The sequence below is a fragment of the Callithrix jacchus genome, chromosome 13 (genome assembly GCF_049354715.1).
Source record: "Callithrix jacchus isolate 240 chromosome 13, calJac240_pri, whole genome shotgun sequence".
NCBI classification, from domain to species: domain Eukaryota; kingdom Metazoa; phylum Chordata; class Mammalia; order Primates; family Cebidae; genus Callithrix; species Callithrix jacchus.
Window position 1 is genome coordinate 31,237,728 of NC_133514.1, and position 20,784 is coordinate 31,258,511.

General features: G+C 42.4%; 1 protein-coding gene across 1 annotated transcript; it reads left to right on the forward strand.

Moving 5' to 3' along the window:
• The first annotated feature begins 3,672 nt into the window (after positions 1–3,672).
• Positions 3,673–16,567, forward strand: LEPROTL1 (leptin receptor overlapping transcript like 1). Its single transcript, XM_002756916.7, has 4 exons — positions 3,673–3,781; positions 10,235–10,310; positions 13,220–13,406; positions 14,269–16,567. The coding sequence occupies exons 1-4, from the start codon at positions 3,766–3,768 to the stop codon at positions 14,383–14,385; spliced, it is 396 nt and encodes a 131-aa protein (XP_002756962.1). The 5' UTR covers positions 3,673–3,765; the 3' UTR covers positions 14,386–16,567.
• Positions 16,568–20,784: the final 4,217 nt, after the last annotated feature.

Below are 20,784 nucleotides of genomic sequence, written 5' to 3' on the forward strand. Positions count from 1 at the left end.
ACATGCACAGGCATATACACACAAACATGCATGCACGCACACACATGCACAAACACGCAGGTGCACACATGCACACACACACACCAAACACACACACACACCCCCCACGCCACCTATAATGGCTTTTCCCTTCTCTAGTAACACATTTATTCATCCCTCTGTTGTCTCTCCTTGGGAAAAATTTACCCTGGCAGATGGTAATCAAAAGTTTTCATAGGACTTTCTACACATCTTTTGTAGTGTAGGAAAGGATAAAAACTTCTACCCTCTTAGACTGAGAGGCTGAGGACTGTGATTGAACTAACAAAGTACAGACTGCCAGGTAAAAAAAGGTTTATTTTGCATGCGCAAGGAGGCTTCACAAAAAAGAAGTGAAAACTCAAAAAGTAATTAGGCTGGGAGCATGTATTATTTCAACAAAGGGTGATGTTATGTGGAAAAGTAGACAAAGTAAAGGGGTTTAGATGTCTGGGGCAGTAGATTTAGATTGTAAGACAGTAAATATATAGGGGAAACTAATGAAAAGTAAGTGTCACTTTAGTAATGTTTAGGCAGACTCTAATCAATGCTGTTTACTGGGGCATAAGAGTTGTCTCATCTTCCCTAGTCTGGGAAATGAAAATATTTATAAGTAGAAACATTTGTTTACACATTTTTGGGGACCAGGCACAGTGGCTCATGCCTGTAATTTCAGCACTCTGGGAGGCCCAGATGGGTAGATCACTTGAGGTTATGAGTTTGAGACCAGTCTGGCCAACATGGTGAAACACTGTCTCTACTAAAAATACAAAAATTAGCTAGGCATTGTGACTTATACCTGTAATCCCAGCTACTTGGGAGGCTGAGGCAGGAAAATCGCTAAAACCAGGAGGCGGAGGTTGCAGTGAGCTGAGATCACACCAGCCTGGGCGACAGAGCGAGACTGTTAAAAAAAAAACATACTTTTTTTTTTTTTTTTTTAGAAGTGGAAATTTATGTTACCTTTACAAAGGGAACTTAAACACAGCTTTTGGGTAGAAAAGGGGAGAACAGAGAGTGTTTGGAAAACTGCCCCTACCGCAAAACCTCTCTCTCTCTTTCCCTCCCCCACAAAGAGGCTCCCTTATCTCTCACTTTACATACCAGCCCTAGCCCTCCTGCCGCCCAGCTTCCCGCTGCCCAGCTTCCCGCCCAGCAGTTCAAACTGACCAACAGTTGCCCACCACCTCGGCTTTTGGCTTCCCCACCCCCCAGCCCTTCAGCCCCCTATAAAATAACCCTGCCCCTCTGAGCGGCGCGGCCATTCTCCTCTTCCTCCCGGCTGGTCCGCTTGGAGGCTCTTTCCTCTCAATAAAGCCTGAACTTAAGGAATTTCCTCTAGCCTGCGGTCCGGTTTCTTTCCCAATGAGCTCAGTCTTCCCGCAGAGGGTAGGTCGGACAGAGAGCTCCTCCTGTTATACCGGACCGAGCATAGAAAGTCAACACCAAGACAAAAGTATGCCAAATTGCAGGGTTTATTGCCGGCGACCACGGAGGACTCATGTCTCTCCAACCCGTGGCAGAGAAAAAAGGGTGACGAGACCTTTTTATACCCGAAAAACCACCTTTGGAGTGGGGGTGAGGAGAGGGGATGGAGGTGAGGGGCTTCAGACATTTTGAGGGCTTAGGGAATTCTGTAAATCACCTTCTGGGCGGAGATGAGGGTGAGGGGCTTCCGGACATTCCGAGGGCCAGGGGACTATTTGACATTCTGATTGTTACTTAGGTGGTTCACAAAAGCTAAGATTAGCATTCATTTACACGTTGTCTGGGTAGGGTGGCGATCACAGTCCTTAATTACTTATTCACATTTGGGTTATAGAGAGCAGTTTCAACAGAAAGCTGAGGTATGGCTGAGGTCTGCAGTTTCATGGGGCTTTTTACCATGTCACACTCCTATGCCTGCTGCTGCTTATTTGCCTTCAGTTCAAAACAACCCTTAGGCATATTTATTTATGTATTTTTATGTAGTTATTTAGAGTCAGAGTCTTGTTGTTGCCCAGGCAGTGGCACAATCAGAGCTCAATGCAGCCTCGATCTCCTAGGCTCAAGCTATCTTCCTACTTCAGGCTTCCAAGTAGCTGGTACTACAGGCGCACACCACCAAGCCTGACTAATTTTTTTTCGTTTTTGTAGAGACTGGGTCTCACTATGTTGCCAGGGCTGGTCTTGAATTCCTGGGCCCAAGGGATCCTCCTGCCTTAGCCTCCCAAAGTCCTGGGATCACATGCATGAGCCACCACACCCAGCTTCAAAGTGGCATATTTTAGAGCAGCATATTCCGATCCCCTTCACTAGCAATCATTCTCGCAATTTTACTTTTTTTTTGAGACTGAGTTTCGCTCTTGTTACCCAGGCTGGAGTGCAATGGCGCAATCTCGGCTCACCGCAACCTCTGCCTCCTGGGTTCAGGCAATTCTCCTGCCTCAGCCTCCTGAGTAGCTGGGATTACAGGCACGCGCCACCATGCCCAGCTAAATTTTTGTATTTTTAGTAGAGACGGGGTTTCACCATGTTGACCAGGATGGTCTCGATCTCTTGACCTCGTAATCCACTCGCCTCGCAAAGTGCTGGGATTACAGGCTTGAGCCACCGAGCCCAGCCCGCAATTTTACATTTTTTTGTGTCTGTCTCCCTCACCAGTCTGCAAACAGTACCTGGTTTTGCGTATCTCAGTGTCTAACCCTGTTCCCAACAATAGTAAACAGATAGTAAATGTTACATACATAACTGTAGCATGTGCAAATAAATGTATTGGACCTGTGCTTTCACATTTTTTCTTTTCTAGCCTTGTTACTACCAAAATGACAGTCATCCAAAGGATTGGATTTCTATTAAATCCACTCTTTACTGAGCCCTGCTGCTCCTATCTGTGGAGGCGGGTCCTCACCAGAACCCTAGTCCTGTGTAGGAACCCGAGGAGCCAAGTGCAGACGACCCAACTAACCTTAATTCCCCTTATTATAGGGCTGGGAGTGGAGGAATTTTCCTTATTACGGGCTGGTAGCGGAGGAATGGAGGGAGATAGGAAAAGGCGCGGTAAAATAATGTGGGCCCAGCGCAGTGGCTCACACCTGCAATCCCACCGCTTTGGGAGGCCGAGGAGGGCAGATCCTTGAGCTCAGGAGACCAGCTTGGGCAACACGGTGATAGTCCCACCTCCTGCCCGTCTCTACAAAACAATTAGCCAGGGATGGTGGCTCCTGTCTGTGCTCCCAGCTACTCGGGAGGCTGATGTGAGAGAATCACTCGAGCCTCTGAGATCAAGGTTACAGTAGCCGTGATCACACTCCAGCCCGGACGACAGAGACCCTGTCTCAAAAAACAAACAAAACAAAGAATGTGAAATTAAGCCAAAAGCCATCACACGTGCCTCCAAAGGACGGCCGCCACCCGCGCTCCCTTCCCAAAGCACGCGGGAGGTTGCGGGATCAGCGACGCGGGCTTCAGCAGGGAGCCCCCCGACCGGCCCTGACGGGAATTCAAGACCTGGCGCCGGCTCATTCCCCAGTCGGGGCGGGGGCAGCAAGCCTGGGCCGGCGGCCATCTGCAGACCTGCGGAGAAGGGAGGCAGGGGTCGGTTCCACAGCCCAGCTCCGCTCATCCCCCGCGCCCCCGCGCGAGCGCGAGCTGCCGGCGGAAGTGTTGTGTCGCGCACTTCCGGGTGTTGTCTGGCTGCCGTAGCGCGTCTCGGGTCTCCCGGCCGCCGCCGCCTCGGGTCGTGGAGCCAGGAGCTACGTCACCGCCATGGCAGGCATCAAAGGTGGGCCTGGGGCGCAAGGCGCGGGAGGACTGGGGCCCGCCAGGAAAGATGGGCCGGGGGGTCCCATGCGGCCCCCGCATTTCCCCTCCGGGACCGGGCGCGCGCGCGCGCGGGGTCCCTACGCCGGGGAAGCGACCCCTGCCCCGGCCCTGCCCTCGACCCGGGGGTGGGCGCGGCGCTCTCCCGCCGGGGACTGCTGCGACCGTGGCCTCGCCCGGCAGCCCCCACTTTCTGCTGGTTTCGGCACCCTCTCTCCTACCCATCGCCCCCCGGACAAAATTTGGAGTGGTTTGCGGTCAGTGAGGAGTCCCGTCGCGGCTTGGGCGGCCACACACGTTTTGCAGGAGTTTGCATCCGAGAGCGAGGCGGGTAGAGCGTGGGATTGAGGCTGCTGAGGCTGCTGGAGAAGCCAGCTATGGAAAACGAGTCATTTCCCACCGAAAGGCACGAGTGCGATCTGCGGTCGCGGCACGGGTCTTCCCGAAACCTCGAGCCCCACGTCCACCCCGGCCGCCCGCGCCCGAAGCTTTACAGGCTCCGGAAACGGGTGCATTTTCATCTGCGTTGTCTGGACCCTAAAGTGGATACTGTAGGCGACTCCAAAGTCCTCCTGGCTCTCTTCCTCTCTGCAGTTGCATGCTGAGGCTTTTTCAAATTTAAAGTTTTTCTTTTTTTTTTTTTTAGAAGATAGAATAGTGTTACAACTTAATGAAAAGCTACTGTTTTTTTATGTATTTTCTTTTCTAAAAGAAAGTTATATTCCAGCTGTTTGGTAGTTTTGTTGTCATTGTGATTAGAAGCAAAATTTTCAAACTACTACTTTACTAATTACATTGATTTCTTGACCCACCGCTTTGTAGAAGGGCAGTCAGGCAGGAAACATGAACTATTTTGGGAGCAGTGGTTTTCTGTGTATTTTTTCTTCTCTAAGGAAAACTTAATCGAGTTTTTTTCTCAGGGTTACAGTCTTACTGTTTCTTGTTTATTTTCAGTGTCTCTGAAAACGTTTCATTTCCCACATAAAACCTTTGTCATTTGAGCAACTGGGATACTTTTTAATCTCCTTTTGAACTATGATAGACTTTTAAAAATCCGTATGTGAAAGGCAGTTATTGTGAAATGCTGTGGTTTTTAGGATGTTGCCTGTTTCCCCGTTCTTCCCCATTTCTTTAGTGTCATTAATGCGGGAGTCTCTTAAGAAAATAGCTTTGTGGCCGGGCGCGGTGGCTCAAGCCTGTAATCCCAGCACTTTGGGAGGCCGAGGCGGGTGGATCACGAGGTCAAGAGATCGAGACCGTCCTGGTCAGCATGGTGAAACCCCGTCTCTACTAAAAATACAAAAAATTAGCTGGGCATGGTGGCGCGTGCCTGTAATCCCAGCTACTTGGGAGGCTGAGGCAGGAGAATTGCCTGAACCCAGGAGGCGGAGGTTGCGGTGAGCGGAGATCGCGCTGTTGTACTCCAGCCTGGGTAACAAGAGCGAAACTCCGTCTCAAACAACAAAAAAAAGAAAAAATAGCTTTGTAGTTTACTTTTCCAGACCTAGGGAATGAATTCCACTTTTGATTTCAGCAGGCTTTTCAGGTTATTATGAGTCAGTATATTTCTTTCTCTTGGCCTAATATCATTTTTATATTAGAAAGGCGTGTTGCTATAATTGGAGACCATTAGGCATTTCTTGAGCCATTTGTATGTTCTAAAAGTAATACATTACTTCTCCAGGTTAGGGAAGTGGTCCCTCCTTCTACTCTAATTTCTTTGTAATCACAGAATCAGCATCTTGTCTCTAGAGAGTTTTTCTAGATAATTGGACTCTTCCATCCCTCGCCTAGAGGCTTTGGGAGTAGAAACCAGACTTATCTGAGCTTTGTCTTCCCAAATGTTGCAACACTCAATTACTGTATGAATTCTTGCCCTGTTGATGTGTCATTTAAGAAACAGTGTGTATACAAGTGATGAAATTTATATATAAATCTGCCTAGTTGCCAATCTCATATGATTGAATAAACTACAAGTTTTGAGAACATTTTTAAGCAATTTATTTGACTCTAATTGGCTACCTTATTCGGTATGACTGGGCGATAAGATGTCACATCAAACCGTGTTTTGGGCGCGGTGGCTCATGCCTATAATCCCAGCATTTAGGGAGGCCGAGGTGGGTGGATCATGAGGTCAAGAGATCGAGACCATCCTGGTCAACAAGGTGAAACCCCCGTCTCTACTAAAAATACAAAAATTAGCTGGGCATGGTGTTAACGCGCCAGTAGTCCCGGCTACTCGGGAGGCTGAGGCAGGAGAATTGCTTGAACCCAGGAGGTGGAGGTTGCTGTGAGCTGAGATCGTGCCATTGCACTCCAGTCTGGGTAACAAGAGTGAAACTCCGTCTCAAAATAAAATAAAATTAGTATTTAATGCAATGAAAGTATATCTCATTAAGTGGAATGAAAGATATCTCAAAATATCTCTTGATTTCCCCAACCAATTCCAAGGACCTTACTTTTTCCTTATACAACAGCGTTGAAAAGGAATTAGACTCTAAGGTATAAATCAATATATTAATAATGTTATTCCAATATTCATATTCATAGCACTTATGATAAACAATCTTGGTTTATGTTTTGTTTTGTTTTTTTGAGACGGAGTTTCGCTCTTGCTACCCAGGCTGGAGTACAGTGGTGCGATCTCGGCTCACCGCAACCTCGGCCTCCTGAGTTCAGGCATTTCTCCTGCCTCAGCCTCATAAGTAGCTGGGATTACAGGCATGCACCACCATGCCCAGCTAATTTTTTGTATTTTTAGTAGAGACGGGGTTTCACCATGTTGACCAGGATGGTCTTGATCTCTTGACCTCATGATCCACCTGCCTCAGCCTCCCAAAGTGCTGGGATTACAGGCGTGAGCCACGGCGCCTGGCTCCTTATTTTCTTTTTTGGTAAGAACATGAATGACTGTTCTCTGTCACAGAACAACCGCCTTCAGAGGCTGTTTTAATACGCTTTTTAAGATTGTTCTGCCTGGTTAAATTTTTTGTTTGTATCCTCCCTCCTGTCAAAGGGTAATTCTTCCTTGTATCAACCCTTTCTCCTAGTTCCATTTGTTTCAGTGTGAGAAGCAAGATAATCAAACTTAGAAATTTTGTGTCACAAGATATACAAGTAATGGTGATTACTTTTGGGAAGAGAAAAGTTCCTTTTTCACTTAATTTTTGTTCTAGTTATATGAATTACCTATTGAAAAATATATATAAATGAACATAGATAATTCTTTAAAATAAAAATACATTGGCCGGGCTCAGTGGCTCACACCTGTAATCTAGCACTTCGGGAGGCCGAGGCAAGTGAATCACCAGGTTAGGTGTTTGAGACCAGCCTGGGCAATATGGTGAAACCCTGGCTCTACTAAAAATACAAAACTTAGCTTGGCATGGTGGTGCGCATCTGTAGTCCTAGTTACTTGGGAGCCTGAGGCAGGATAATCACTTGAACCCAGGAGCAGAGGTTGCAGTGAGCCAAGAAGTGCCACTGCATTCCAGCCTGGGCAACAGAGTGAAACTCTCTCTCAAAAAAAAAAAAAATTATAATATAAAAATGTGTTTTACTCTGAATTCCCATCTAACATTTGTGTCACAAAAATGAATTAATATAAATAAATAAGAGTCTGTTTATAGCAAATGTTGGCTTTATTGTATGGGCTTTGTAACATCTATTTTGTCTCTTTTTAGTGGGCTTTGTTTTCTCCAGGATTCTAAGTTGCATATAAGTGGCTTCCGAATGAATGAGGTGTTACCAGGTGGTACTTACAGTAATGGACTTCGCTGTCTTCACAGTACCTTTAATGTTCAGAAAATTATCTGCATTTGAGATCTAGTCCAACTGTCATTTTAGAGAAGGAAGAATTGAGACTCATAAATTACTGGAACAACTAGTTAGTAGCTATTAGGGTTTAGGACCCTCCTGACTCAGTTCCATGCTGTTTCCACTCTGCTGCATTCATTCTCCCAATATCTAACTGTTAAGAGCCAGCGCACGATCATCACAACAGAAAAACTAGTTCCCTCCTCTCATGAGATGGACAGTTAAGAAGGAAAGACAAAATACAAACCAGTAGGAAATCATAGCTGATAAGCAAAGGAGAGTCATTTAGTGAACAGAGGGCCTCTTAGCATGCACAGGTCTCTGCCTAGAATGCTCAACCCAGATATCCACATGATTTCCTCCCTCACCTCATGCAGATCTCTGCTCGGTGGTACAGAGATGCCTTTCCTGGCTGCTGTGTCTAGACTAGTACTCCCATCCCTTGCTCTACCTAGTTGTTAAAAATGATTTTCTTCTCCCACTAGAATATAAGCTCCATGAGAGCAAGAGCTTTGTTGTCATTGCTCTGTCTCCAGTAGCAAGAACAGTTTCTGGCACATATTACGTGCTCCATAGATATTTGTTAGAGGAAGGAGTAAATAAATATAACGGGGAATGGGTGTAGTCAGGAGGTTTGGAAAAACTTCACTGGTTGAACTGAGATCTAAAGGAAAAGCAGGAGTTAAGTTGGAGGAAAATGGAAAGCAGTGGGAAGGGGCCATGCCTTATTCACTGTCGTATACCCAGTGCTTGTCACATGTTTAGTGCTCAGTGCATGTTTCTTACATGAATGAAAACCTATCCAAGGCAGAAGGAACAAAGTGTGCACAGGCCATGTGGGTGAGCAAGCCTGCTGATTTCCAGGAAACGAAAGAGGGCCAGTGTAACTGAAGTGCAGGGTTCACGGGCACTGTTGTAGCTTGGTGTGACATGTCACAGGAGAGGTGGGCAGGGCCGGGTCATGAGAACCAATTTGGAACTGAAGAAAATGAATGGTAAATTCAGTATTTTCCTCACAGTTTATATTGCATTTCCCTGTAAACTTGGAAGTGCCTCATTTGCTGTAAAGTAAAAATGCACTTCTTTTCCTGTAGCTGGAAATAGAATGGTAATCAAGACTAAGTGAATGTGTTCAGGGTTGACATGACCTGCATCAGCAATCTAACTGAAAACCAAATCTGACAAGCCACTATGTCATTGGGTGTCCTTGATTACATCCATTTCAGTTCTGCAAAGTATATCAGTAGTACTTAGCAAAGTTTAACTTGTTTCCTGTTCATTTTGGTTTCTCTAAGTTTGCCTTTGTCCTGGTAACTTTTAGACCTTCTACAAATCTTTCGAATTTTAACTTTTGAATTTTAAGAAAATGACCTAAGAACATCAAAGTTCTTAATTTTCTTAGCCACTGTAACTGTAGAAATACAGGTTACATAGAACTGAAAATAAATTTATCATGTATTTCTTTGCTTTAGTCTAGGTCATTGATTAACTATGCCTATTCATGAAAGTTGTTTCTATTCACCAACATGTTAAGAGCACCTTAAAATGTACTGCTCTGTGTGTGTGTGTGTGTGTGTGTGTGCGTGTGTGTGTGTAGCTTTAGAAACTATATTTCACCTGTAGAATACATCTATTACCTAAAATAATACCTTTAAATAGTGATACCTCAGAAGGATTGTAACCCATTATCCTAAAGATTTTCTGTGTGTTTTATTTATTTATTTATTTTTTCAGTGGGAGTTTCGCTGTTGTTACCCAGACTGGAGTGCAGTGTCACAATCTCGGCTCACCGCAGCCTCCGCTTTCTTGGTTCAAGCAATTCTGCTTCAGCCTCCCGAGTAGCTGGGATTACAGGCGTGCACCACCATGCCCAGCTAATTTTTGTATTTTTAGTAGAAACGGGGTTTCACATTGTTGACCAGGATGGTCTCAATCTCTTGACCTCGTGATCCACCCGCCTTGGCCTCCCAAAGTGCTGGGATTACAGGCTTGAGCCACTGCACCCGGCCAGATTTTCTAATGTATAGATTAGGGAAAGAAATGCAGTTATACCTTTGCAAACTATTCAAACAAAATTAATTGATTAAAATCATTAACTATAGATATCCTTGAGCCTTTTTCTGGTCAGTTTTATGCACATTGAGAGTATATGTGCAAGAAACAGGAGCTGATCAGAAGAGGTTTTCCTATAGGATGAAGCTTCCAAAATCCAGTAAACTTGAGAATTTGGGCTTTGTCCACATACTGCTTTTCAAAACTGCAGTGATCTGTGAAATCAATGTAATACTAATGCCCAGAAGAGCATGAGCCTGTGGACTGTGACTCTTTAGAAATGGAACCAACAATTGGGGAATGTGGTGGGGTACTAGCAGTAGGTTAGAGCTTTAAAAATCAATGTCACTTGATTTTGCCTTGAAGATGCCACAGAATACTTATTCTAAGACTAGATAACTTACACTTTTGATGTCAACTCACTATTAATATGTTTGAGGGATTTTTGCTTCTGAGGTTACAGATAATGTTCAGACTGCTAATATTAATTAAAAGTAATATTTATTTAACTAATTTATTCCTATTAGACTTTTTATTTGCTTTGCAGCTTTGATTAGTTTGTCCTTTGGAGGAGCAATCGGGCTGATGTTTTTGATGCTTGGATGTGCCCTTCCAATATACAAGTAAGTGAAATGTTTGTCTTTCAGAATGTTTACAAGTAAAATATTTCTACTTTTAAAGCTTAGGCCGGGCGCGGTGGCTCACGCCTATAATCCCAGCACTTTGGGAGGCCGAGGTGGGTGGATCACAAGGTCAAGAGATCGAGACCATCCTGGTCAACAAGGTGAAACCCTGTCTCTACTAAAAATACAAAAATTAGCTGGGCATGGTGGCGCGCGCCTGTAGTCCCAGCTACTCGGGAGGCTGAGGCAGGAGAATTGCTGGAACTCAGGAGGTGGAGGTTACGGTGAGCCGAGATCATGCCATTGCACTCCAGCCTGGGTAACAAGAGCGAAACTCTGTCTCAAAAAAAAGCTTAAAGAATGGCTTTTTACTACTGTAAAAGTAATGCAGAAAAATGTTCATTTACCAAGCACATACCTTTGTAAAAGTTACCACTTAAAATTTGTTGGTAAAGATTTTAGGGCACCAATATGCTAATAAGATTTTTGGCTGTTACCTGCTGTGTCACTACTGCTGAGTCTGCAGTGGCAAGATAGCTCAGCCCTCCTGCTCAGTTTTTAACACCTATTAATAATGCTAATTGCATGAAAATTTTAAATGTCTTTTTGCAAAAAAAATGCCATAAGCAAAGTCAAAACACAATTGACTACAAAAAGGAGATGCAAACAATTACTTTCCAGCTGGGTGCAGTGGCTCATGCCTGTAATCGCAGCATTTGGGGAGGCCAAGGCGGGAGGATTGCCTGAGGTCAGGAGTTTCAGACCAGTGTGACTAACATGGTGAAACACTGTTTCTACTAAAAATACAAAAATTAGTTGGGTATGGTGGCAGCACCTGTAGTCCAGCTACTCGGGAGGCTGAGGCAGGAGAATTGCTTGAACCCAGGAGGCAGAGGTTGCAGTGAGCCAAGATCATGCCACTGAACTTCAGCCTGGGTGACAGAGCAAGACTCCATCTCAAAAAAAAAAAATTACTTAAGCTAGACAGAACTTCTCAAAGTTAACATTTAGATAAATTAGAAAAAGATGTACAACACAATAGAAAAATAAACAAATACCAAAAGAGAACTACAGATTGCTAATAAGCACATAAAAATATCCTCAGCCTCACTCAGAACTAAACAAAATTCATTGGCAAAGACAAGAGACAGGGCAAACAGGCACTCTTAAGTGCTATGAGGGGAGTACACATAGAGAGTTTTCTTGGAGATGAGTTTGCTTTAGCTCTCAAAATATATATTCTTTGAGGTAGCTGTTTCACTTCTTAGACTTTCGCATACAAACCCACTTGCAGATATTTACAAAGATACATTTAGGGAGAGTATGGATGTTCAGGCAGCCTTGTTTATTTTTTGTTTTTGTTTTGTTCTTTTGGGCCTTACTTATAAGAGCCAAAAAATAATTCTGGACACATCCTAAATGTCCTTCAAAAGAAAAATGGTTAAATTATAGTCAATCTATCAATGGAAATACTAGGCAGTCTTAAAAAGAATGAGGAAGAGCTGTAAGTGCTGGCATGTAAATATGTTCAAGATATATTATCAGAAAACTATAGGGACCCATTCATATTTTAAAGTTTATGTGGAAATGTGGAAGAATCCATGAGAAGCTCAGTAGGAGAGTGGGCAACGGGAGATTTGGGAGCTTTTAGTCTTTACTTTTTGTGCTTTTGTACTGCTTGAATTATTTTTCTTAAGCATGTGTTCCGTTTTTAATTTTTTTCTTAAAGTATTTAGGAAATGGCCAGGCACGGTGACTCATACCTGTAATCCTATCACTTTGGGAGGCTGAAGCAGGTGGATCACCTGAGGTCAGGAGTTCGGGACCAGCCTGGCCAGCATGGTGAAACAATGTCTCCACTAAAAATACAAAAATTTGCTGGGCGTGGTGGCATACGCCTCTAATCCCAGCTAGTCATGGGGACTAAGGTGGGAGAATCACTTGAACCCAGGAGGCGGAAGTTGCAGTGAGCTAAGATCAAGCCACTGGACTGCAGCCTGGGTAATAGAACCAGACACTGTGTCTCAAAAAAAAGTAATAATAAAAGACAAACAAATTTATGAAACATATAAATAGCTACTTGTCATTAGCCTCTGTATAATCAGATCTCCACCATGATATGCATTTTATTCTATGGTAGTTTTAAGGGCAGCTGTTTCTTTTTAACTTTTTTTTTTTTTGGAGACAGAGTCTTGCTCTGTTGCCAGGCGCCAGGCTGGAGTGCAGTGGCACAATCTCAGCTCACTGTAACCTCCGCCTCCCAGGTTCAAGCAGTTCTCCTGCCTCAGCCTCCCAAGTAGCTGGGACTACAGGTGTGTACCACCACACCCAGCTAATTTTTGTATTTTCCATAGAGATGAGGTTTCACCATGTTGGCCAGGATGGTCTCGATCTCTTGACCTGGTGATCCGCCCACCTTGGCCTCCCAAAGTGCTGGGATTACAGGCGTGAGCCACCGTGCCCTGCCTTTAACTTTTTTATTTTGAAACCATTTTAGATTCTCAAGAAGTTGCAAAAATCATACACAAGGGTCCTCTGTACCCTCCACACAGCTTGCCACAGTCATAAGATCTTACATAACCATACTTATTAAAACCAGGAGGTGACTGTGGTACAATCCAGTAAACTAGATGGTAGAGTAAAAGCCATCTATCTTTATTGTGATAAATTCTATATTCTGACTGAAAGTGTTCCAAATTACTTTTAGCTACTTTTCTGTATTTTGATTTCTGTAATTTGGCAGTTCTTGTGTTGTAAGGAAAGTTTAGGGCTGTTTCAGCTTTATGCTAAAGTTGGGTATCAGCCATTAGAAGTCAAGGGATTGAATCTTGATTTTTTTAAAAGAGCATATTTTGTATGTAGGAAAATGACATAGCAAAAATTACATTAACTTATTTTTCTTTTTCTAGCAAATACTGGCCCCTCTTTGTTCTGTTTTTTTACATCCTCTCACCTATTCCATACTGCATAGCAAGAAGATTAGTGGATGATACAGATGCTATGAGTAATGCTTGTAAGGAACTTGCCATCTTTCTTACAACAGGCATTGTTGTGTCAGCATTTGGACTCCCTATTGTATTTGCCAGAGCACATCTGGTAAGTGAATATATTCTTCTATTCATGATTTTATATTGAACATGGGTTAAATTTTTCTCAAGCAAAGTTTTTGTTAATGACATGAAAAGAGATGAAAGACCTAAGGGCCTAGAAGATAGAGATTAAAATCATACTTTATTGTTTGTTCTTGTTAACTAACAAAAACAATATTGGAGAACGTGGCTTTAATCTGCAGCAGCCGTTAGCTTGCTAATACTTAACTGTCAGAGTTGAGCATATCAGCGCCCCCAGTTCTGAACAACCCAGGCCTATCCTGTAAAACTTCAAATATGGAAGACCTGAGAAGATGTATATGCTCTTCAGGTGGAAAAGCACCGAAGAGGGGAGGAGGCTGGGTACAGGTACTCAGTTCTTCCTCCCAAACTCACTGGTTCATTCTTGTGCCTTCATTCCTGGGGAGGTAGAGAAGGCAGAGAAGACAGCCATATGGAGAAGGCAATTGTTCTCCCGCCCCTTCAAAAGAACGTACACGGATATGTTTCCATCTGTGATACTCTAAAATTTAATCTACTCTGGATAGATTTTTAGATTAAGGAAGAGTAAGCACATTCCTTTATAAACAGAAAATTGTAGAATTTAATGCTGTTTCATCATAGCCCAGAAGTCAAGCTTGTTTTTGAATAGTCATTTCATGACTTTCTTTTTAAAGGAACCAAAGGTAAATAAAAACAGTAGTATAGAAGCACCGTTAAGTATGTGTTCAGCACTGTGACAATTATTGTTACAAGCCATATTTATTTTAGAGCATGATCAGCATACAACTAGAGCCTTGATTTTTTTTTTTCTCTTTCTTTTTGTTATTCATGCCTGTTAACTGAGTATTTGTTTCTTATTTCCATAGATTGAGTGGGGAGCTTGTGCACTTGTTCTCACAGGAAACACAGTCATCTTTGCAACTATACTAGGCTTTTTCTTGGTCTTTGGAAGCAATGACGATTTCAGCTGGCAGCAGTGGTGAAAAGGAATTACTGAACTATTGTCAAATGGACTTCCTGTCATTTTTTGGCCATTCATGTACACAGGAGATGAGGCAGTTAATGCTGAATGATATAGCAAGCCTCTTGGGGGTATTTTAGGTGCCCCCTTCTCACTTTTATTGTAAGCATACTGTTTTCGTAGAGACTTGCTGAAGGATTAAAAGGATTTTCTCTTTTGGAAAAGCTTGACTGATTTCACACTTATCTATAGTATGCTTTTTGTAGTGTCCTGCTGAATTTAAATATTTATGTAGTTTTCCTGTTCAGTTTATTTTTTGGAATCAATATGCAATGTTAAACACTTTTTTAATGTCATCATTTGCATTGGTTAGGAATTCAGAATTCCACCGGCTGTATTACTGGGCAAGTACATCTTTTCTCTTAAAATTATTTAGCCTCCATTATTACAAAGAATTATAGAAATAAGTTTTCAGTCAATCAGGATGACGTCACTCCCAATGTTATACAAACATGCAAACAGTTGGCATACATTATAGACTATATACTCAGTGCAAATATAGCTGCATTTATACCTCAGAGGGGCCAAGTGTTAATGCCCATGCCCTCCGGAAGGGTTGCTGGTTTTCTTAGTAGACAGCTGTTTTGTGAATTGAAAATTATTTTATGGAATTGCTACAGAGTGCTTTTCTTTTCAATTGTTAGGAGAATTTATGTTAAACTTTAAGGTAAGGGTGTAAAAACAGATTTTTGAGATTGGGTTTTTATTTATGTTTATTATCATTAGAGTGAGTTGCAATGTGGGAAGAAATGACGTTGAAATTCCAGTTTTTGAATCCTGTTTCTATTTATAAGTGAAATTTGTGATTTCCTATCACCCTTTCATGTTTTAACCTGGTAAAATGGACATACATGGAACCACTACTGATGAGGGACAGTTGTATGTTTGCATCATATGTACCAGAAAACCTTCCTCTGCTTCCTCCTTTTAACTTATTTTGTATGTTGTATATATTAGATAAAATAACTTTTCAAATATAGTTTAGTAACACTTAGAAGTGTTTACTTACCTGGAAAATAATTGCTATGCCATACATTCAGACTGCCCCCCTCCCCCACAAGGCCTTGCCATGATTAACAAGTAACTCGTCTTACAGGTAATTCATGCATTAACAGTTTAAGATTTAGACCATGGTAATGGTAGTTCTTATTCTCTAAGGTTATATCATATGTAATTTAAAACTATTTAAGACAAGTCTCCTGTATACCTCTGAACTGTTCTGATTTTGATTTCATCATGATAGATCTGCTGTTTCCTTATAAAAGGCATTTATTGTGTGAGTTAATGCAAAGTAGCCAAGTCCAGCTATATAGCAGCTTCAGAAACATACCTGACCAAAAAATTCCCAGTAACCAGGCATTATCAATTGGAGTGGTTATTTTCATCTAAAAATTATCAGGACTTTTTTCAGGAGCGGGTTATAAAAACATTCAAGTTGGTCTGACAGTATTTGTTAAGAAAGGATATTTGTATGTTTATTCAGTATACTTACATAGACATTATTTCAACTAGAGCCAAAACTCAGTAATCATGACAGCTATCTTGTTGTTTTATGAAATTTATTTCTCAAGAAAATGGGAACAAATTTGGGGTTTGTTCAGCTTTTTTACTAAAAATGCCTAAAGCCACGGGTTTTATTGTCTAACTCAAGCCATGACTTTTAGCTATGAGATGACAGGAAGCAGGGCATGTGGCTGGAACCTTTACACTTGAGGTGGAAAGTGGCTTGTGGTATTATAATGTTCAGACTTAAAGAGGAAAGTGCAGGTGCACATGAGTTAGACAGCTGGTGAGACAGTTGGGAACTCTGTGCCTGTGATCTACTGGACTTTTTTTGCAAGAAGTGTATTCTCTGGTCCTTCCCCATTTTCTGTCCTAGATGTCAGTGCAGTGCACTGCTGCTGTTTTATCCACTTGGCCATAGACTCTTTTTCTAACAGCTGCGTATTCTTTCTATATACTAATTGCATTGGCAGCATTGTGTCTTTGACCTTGTACACTAGCTTGACATAGTGCTGTCTCTGATTTCTAGGCTAGTTACTTGAGGTATGAATTTTCCATAGAATATGCACTGATACAGCATTACCATTCTTCTATGGAAAGAAAACTTTTGATGATGAAACAATAAAGATTTTAAGTATCTATTTTAGTTTGTGGGTGTTTTTGAAATGAAAATATACTGCACACTTTAGTTCTGAAGAGCATTTACCATTTTAATAATGTGATGTAAAGCAAGTATAACATTGGTGTAATGTGATACTTGCAGAAGTTTCAGTTCCAAAATAAAATGGAAACCATAGTAACAGATAGTACAATGCAGCCCTGTGATTTTGAGCTATAGTAAAAGGATTGGTAATCTGAGAAGTAGAATTGTTACATAATCTTTTACAAAAACAGTTATAGAAGGTTTTGTTGACATTTAAGACTACTACTGTTCTAAAGGCAAGGTCTTCCTTGTTCTTAAATTTTCAGAACCTGTGTGTTTACTACCATTCATAATTATAGCGCTTTACTTTTTGCAGACTTTTTTTTTTTTTTTTTTCAGAGTGTTGCCCTGTCATGCAGGCTGGAGTGTAGTCGCATGATCTCAGCTCACTGCTGGAACCTCTACCTCCATGGTTCAAGTAATTCTCCCACCTCAGCCTCCCGAGTACAGGGATTACAGGCACGCACCACCATGCCCGGCTAGTTTTTGTATTTTTAGCAGAGATGAGGTTTCACCTTCTTGGCCAGGATGGTCTCCATCTCTTGACCTCATGTGATACGCCTTCCTCGGCCCCCCAGAGTGCTGGGATTACAGGTGTGAGGCAAACATTTTAAACAATTAAAAAATGTTTGTGTGGTACACTGTGAAAAGAGAACAAGTACTGTTCTCTTTTTTAAAAAATTAATCATGTCCCAAATTGTCCTGATTGTAATCTTATCATATACTTTAGGTTGTGGACACTAAATGTCTGCTCTGATATTATTTTGGGGGCATTGTCAAAATAAAACAGGTTGGTTTCTTTTGTTTTTTTTTTTTTTTTTTAGACTTGCTCTGTCGCCCAGGCTGGAGTCAGTGGTGTGATCTCAGCTCACTGCAACTTCTGTCTCCTATGTTCAAGCGATTCTCATTCCGCAGCCTCCTGAGTAGCTGGAATTACAGGCATGTGCTACCACACCTGACTTTTTTATTTCTTATAGAAATGGGGTTTTGCCATGTTGGTCACAGTGGTCTCAAACTCCTGCCCTCAAGTGATCCCGCACCCCGCCTCAGCCTCCTGAGTAGCTGGGATTACAGGCATGAGTTACTGCACTTGGCCGAAATAATCCAGATTTCTAAACTCTAGGATGTTTATATTGAATGTGACTAGATTCTTTTTTTTTTTTTTTTAATTTTTTATTGGATTATAGGTTTTGGGGTACATGAGCAGAGCATGCAAGACAGTTGCGTAGGTACACACATGGCAGTGTGCTTTGCTTTTCTTCTCCCCTTCACCCACATTTGGCATTTCTCCCCAGGCTATCCCTCCCCACCTCCCCCTCCCACTGGCCCTCCCCTTTTCCCCCCAATAGACCCCAGTGTTTAGTACTCCCCTCCCTGTGTCCATGTGTTCTCATTTTTCATCACCCACCTATGAGTGAGAATATGCGGTGTTTCATTTTCTGTTCTTGTGTCAGTTTGGTGACTAGATCCTTAGAAGTTTCAGATAACTTCTTTTTTTTTTTGCCAATCAGTTTGAGCTTATGAGGTTGCTCAGGTTAGCCTTGAACTGATGACCTCGCCTTCGTGAGCGCCATGACCTCCGGCGGGAGCCACTTTGGACCCCTCAGATAACTTCTAATCGGTGCACCAAAGTTAACAAGCAGCACGTTATTGTTAAGTGGTATGTGTGTTTTAGATCCCAGGATGCTTTATGATGTATACGAATGGTGGGAAATTTAAATTCGTATTTCTTCCCTGTAAGCCTGTATTGCCCTTTGTTCCGGTGAAGATTAGGAGCTTTGATTTTATTACAGGTCTGCTCATTTTATGGCATTCCCAAAGAAGAAAACATATCCTGGAGGTAAATATTTTAGATCACTGAAGCTTTACTTATTAAGAACTAATGTTTGTTTTACTTTAATCATTTGATGAAAGTATTAGATGGATCATACACTTGTGCTTAGAATATATTAAAACACTTTAATTTTTCCTTGGTAATTTAGGACTATCATCATAAACTATTCCCCCCCACCATCATAAATGGCTGCATACCTGTATTTTTCTGGAATTGTGTTTTTGATATCTTTTCATACAACTATTTGTTTCTAGCACCCCTTAACTTACTTTGTTTTAGAGTTGCTGATTTACAGTATATTAGGAAGAGTGGAAAGTGGACAAGGAAAAAAATCAGGCAACCAAGTTCATTAAATCAATCATGTAACATTTCTGTACATAGTACAACGTCAGTGGACTTAATTAGGGTGTTCCTCCTACCTCTTATACAAATGAAATGCTTTGTGATAGTTATTCTTTTTTTTTCTTTTTTCTTTTTTTTTTTTGAGACTGTTGCCTAGGCTGAAGTGCAAATGGCACAATCTTGGCTCACTACAACCTCTGCCTCCCGGGTTCAAGCCATTCTCCTGCCTCAGCCTCCAGAGTAGCTGGGATTACAGGTATACGCCACCACCCCAGCTCTTTTTTTTTTTTTCTTTGCTGGTCTTGAACTCCTGACCTCAGGTGATCTGCCCACCTTGGCCTCTAAAGTGCTTGGATTACAGGCGTGAGCCACCATGCCTGGCCATTTTTGCATTTTTAGTAGGGATGGGGTTTCACTGTTGGTCAGGCTGATCTCAAACTCCTGACCTCGTGATCTGCCCGCCTCCAACTTCCAAAGTGCTGGGATTACAGGCGTGAGCCACTGTGCCCAGCTGTGACAGGTATTCTTCCTCTTGAAAGGTTTTTTTTTTCCTTTTTTTTTGAGATGGAGTCTTACTCTGTCACCAGGCTGGAGTACAGTGATGGGATCTTGGCTCACTGCAACCTCCAGCTCCCTGGTTCAAGCGATTCTCCTGCCTCAGCCTCCCGAGTAGCTGGGATTACAGGCACGCATCACTGTACCCAGCTGATTTTTGTATTTTTAGTAGAGGCGGGGTTTCACCATGTTGGCCAGGATGGTCTCCGTCTCCTGACCTCATGATCCGCCCGCCTCAGCCTCCCAAAGTGCTGGGATTACAGGTGTGAGCCATCGTCTGGCCAAAAGGCTTTTATAAGAAAAAAAAAAATCTAATTTTTAACTGTATGGTAGATAATCTGAGATTGCAAAAGGAGCACCAGATAAGGGAGGTATTACCATGCGGTGTAGCTGAAGAAGCCTTATAATTAAGTTTGCTACACTTTAATATAGGCATTATTCTGATCTCAAGATACTCATGGACCTTTATCTGACTTCTGGGGTCTTACATCTCACTTCACCCTTTGTGTTTAGTCACTAAAAGTTTAGGGATGAAGACAGATTTATAGTTTATTTTTACAAGAAACTTTAGACTATGTTTTGCGTCCAGTCTCTTGAAGATTATTTGAATTCGTCTGTGGGTTTATGCCCATACACACGGTTAGTAATTCAGATAGTAACTGTTCAGCTTGTAAGTTCCAGCAGAGAGTGATGGGAACAGAGAGAATCCAAACCTGTTTCCATGAGTGAGAGATTATGACCATAAAACATTTATTTTCAACTGTAACTGTGGGGAGTTTTGTATTTAGAGGAGTACTTCGTGTGTGTGTGTGTGTGTGAGTGTGTAGGTGTAGTGAGAGCAGAATCAGGAATTTTTTTTACTTCAAAAGCCAGTAGAGGCCAGGCACGGTGGCTCATGAGTGTAATCCCAGCATTTTGGGAGACTGAGGTGGGCAGATCACTTGAGGTCAGGAGTTTGAGATCATCCTGGCCAACATAGTGAAACACTGTCTCTACTGAAAATAAAAAAATTCGTCAGGTGTGGTGGTGACATCTGTAGTCCTAACTGGTCAGGAGGCTGAGCAGGAGACTCACTTGAACTCAGGAGGCAGAGGGTGCAGTGAGCCAAGATTATGCCACTGCACTCCACCTAGGCGACAGAGACTGTCTCTTAAAAAAAGAAAAAAACAGGTAGAACGTCTAATACTATGAAAGAGGAGCGTTGTGGCAGTTTACAACCATAGAAACCAGCAAATAGAATAAAATACTAAAGAATAAACTCAAGTGGTTCCATATCTGTTTGTAAGAGCATTAGTATTTATTATCTTGATATGCTTTTTTTTTAAGAGCAGAGAAATAGGCCAGACATGGTGGCTCACACCTGTAATCCCAGCACTTTGGGAGGGAGGGTGAGGCTGGCGTGAGGTCAGGAGTTTGAGACCAGC

Excerpts from the sequence above, each read along its gene's own strand:
- LEPROTL1 (XM_002756916.7), top strand. Across the intron at positions 10,311-13,219 it reads TGTGCCCTTCCAATATACAA|CAAATACTGGCCCCTCTTTG; the intron begins GTAAGTGAAATG and ends TTCTTTTTCTAG. Across the intron at positions 13,407-14,268 it reads TATTTGCCAGAGCACATCTG|ATTGAGTGGGGAGCTTGTGC; the intron begins GTAAGTGAATAT and ends TTATTTCCATAG.